The sequence below is a fragment of the Gossypium hirsutum genome, chromosome A10 (genome assembly GCF_007990345.1).
Source record: "Gossypium hirsutum isolate 1008001.06 chromosome A10, Gossypium_hirsutum_v2.1, whole genome shotgun sequence".
Taxonomy (NCBI): domain Eukaryota; kingdom Viridiplantae; phylum Streptophyta; class Magnoliopsida; order Malvales; family Malvaceae; genus Gossypium; species Gossypium hirsutum.
Window position 1 is genome coordinate 37,937,614 of NC_053433.1, and position 2,292 is coordinate 37,939,905.

General features: G+C 38.8%; 1 protein-coding gene across 1 annotated transcript; it reads left to right on the top strand.

The window, feature by feature from the left end:
• The first annotated feature begins 266 nt into the window (after window positions 1–266).
• LOC107895653 (uncharacterized) lies at window positions 267–1,156 on the top strand. Its single transcript, XM_016820900.1, has 2 exons — window positions 267–341; window positions 650–1,156. Exons 1-2 carry the CDS (start codon window positions 267–269, stop codon window positions 1,154–1,156), a joined length of 582 nt encoding a protein of 193 aa, XP_016676389.1.
• The last annotated feature ends 1,136 nt before the right edge of the window (window positions 1,157–2,292 follow it).

A 2,292-nucleotide genomic window follows, 5' to 3' on the forward strand; every position in this document is an offset into this window, starting at 1 on the left:
TTTTTAATTTGGATGAAATTTATGGCTCTGTTTTGTATGATTGTTTATGTTTATGTCTGGTAATGCCTCGTACCATGTCCCAACGTCAGACACAGGTAAGGGGTGTTACATTTAGTGGTATCAGAGCTATGATTTAGTCAGTTCTCAGACTAACACTACATGTGTATGAGTCTAGCTATACATGCGATATGTATATTATGATAGTGTGATGACTTCTGAAGATTTAAAAATGTATTTTCATATAGTAAATGGATCCCGATAGAGCAATGGTAGATGATGTTGAAAGTAACACGCCTGCTCTCGCTAAAGGAGCAGTGCTTTTTGATAGTAGACCCACTACTGTTAGTAGAGGAGAAGGAGGCAGAGAAGCCTTTCTCAACATGATGGATGCTTGGTACACGGAGTTCGTTCGAACGAACCCGAACATTCAACCTCCTCCACCCCCTCTAAATCCCCAACCCGTACCTCAAGCGCCTCAAGGTATAGATTTTATAATGTTTCATAGAACCCCAGTGATAGAATTCAAAAGCAATGAGGCAAGGAGTTTAAGGCCAACGCCACAGATGATCCCGAAAGGGCAAAATTTTGGCTCGAGAATTCCATTCAGGTATTCAATGAGTTATCCTGCACACCTGATGAATATTTGAAGTGTTCTATCTCCTTGTTGAGAGATGCGGCATATCATTGGTGGAAAATGCTAGTTTCGGTGGTACCGAGAGAAAGGGTCACATGGGAATTCTTTCAAGAAGAGTTCCGAAAAAAATACATCAGTGAGGGATTCATCGACCAGAAGCGTAAGGAATTTCTCAATTTGAAACAAGGTCGCATGTCAGTTACTAAGTACAAAAGAAAGTTTTTTTGGCTCAGTAAATGTGCTAGAGATTATGTATCCTCCAAGGCTAAAATGTGTAGAAGGTTCGAAGACGGACTTAATAAGGACATTAGAGTGTTAGTGGATATTCTTGAGCTGAAGGAATTTATTGTGCTCGTTGATTGGGCTTGTAAAGCTAAGGAGTTGACCAAAGAGAAGAGAATAGACGAAGCTGAGGCTAGAGATATAAGGAAGAGACTGATGAGCAAGTCACTTCCATCTCAGTTTAAGAAATCTAGACATATGTATTCTCGTTCTCATGTGTCAGCTGGGCATTTGTACTAAAATCGTAAGAAGAAAATTTTGAGTTTTAGATCTCAAGCTACATCGTGGCTAGTGTGGGTAATGATAGAGCTTCTAGACCCAAGTGCCAACAATGTGGTAGAGGTCATTTTGGTAAGTGTAGGGTGAGCAATGGATCTTGTTTTTGATTTGGTTCTCAATACTACTATATCAAAGATTGTCCTGAAATGGTCGAGAAAGAAAAATTTCAGAGTAGAAGGCCGGGTAGTATGGCTACAAAAGGGAGACCCTCGAGAAAATCCGGTAATGGGGCTAGTAGTAAAAATGTAACAAGGGATACAGCAGTGAGATTCGAAGCTAAAGCTCCGGCTAGGGCCTATGCTATACGTGCACGTGAGGACGTAACTTTTCCCGACGTGATTATGGGTACTTTTTCTGTCTATGACACTTCTATTATTGCCTTGATTAACCCTGGTTCTACTCATTCATATGTGTGTATGAAATTGGTATCTAGCATGAATATGCCTGTTGAGTCTACGAAATTTATGATTAAAGTGTCAAACCCATTAAGCAAGCATGTTTTAGTTGATAAAGTATGTAAGAAATGTCCTTTGATAATTAGAGATCATTATTTTCTAGCTGACTTGATGTTGTTGCCGTTCGATGAATTTGATGTTATATTAGGCATGGATTAGTTGACACTTCATGATTCTATAGTGAATTGTAGACAAAAAGTTATTGAATTTAAATGTGAAAATGATGGAATTCTCCGTTTTGAATTAGATGAGTTAGATAAGTTGCCAATTATGATTTCATCGATGTTTTCTTAGAAATGTATTAAAAAGTAATGCGAGGCTTATTTGGGTTATGTGTTAAATACTAAAGAGTTTGAATCAAAGATTGAATCAGTGCCTGTTGTATGTGAGTATCCGAATGTGTTCCTGGAAGAGTAACCTGGATTACCTCCTGTTAGGGAAATTGAGTTTGGCATTGAGTTAGTTCCTGGTACAGCACCTATCTCGATAGCTCTATATAGGATGGCCCTAACTGAATTGAAAGAACTGAAGTCACAGTTGCAAGAATTGACCAACAAGGGTTTTGTGAGATCGAGCTTTTCATCGTGGGGTGCTCCGGTATTATTTGTGAAAAAAAGACGGGTCTATGAGGTTATGTATAGA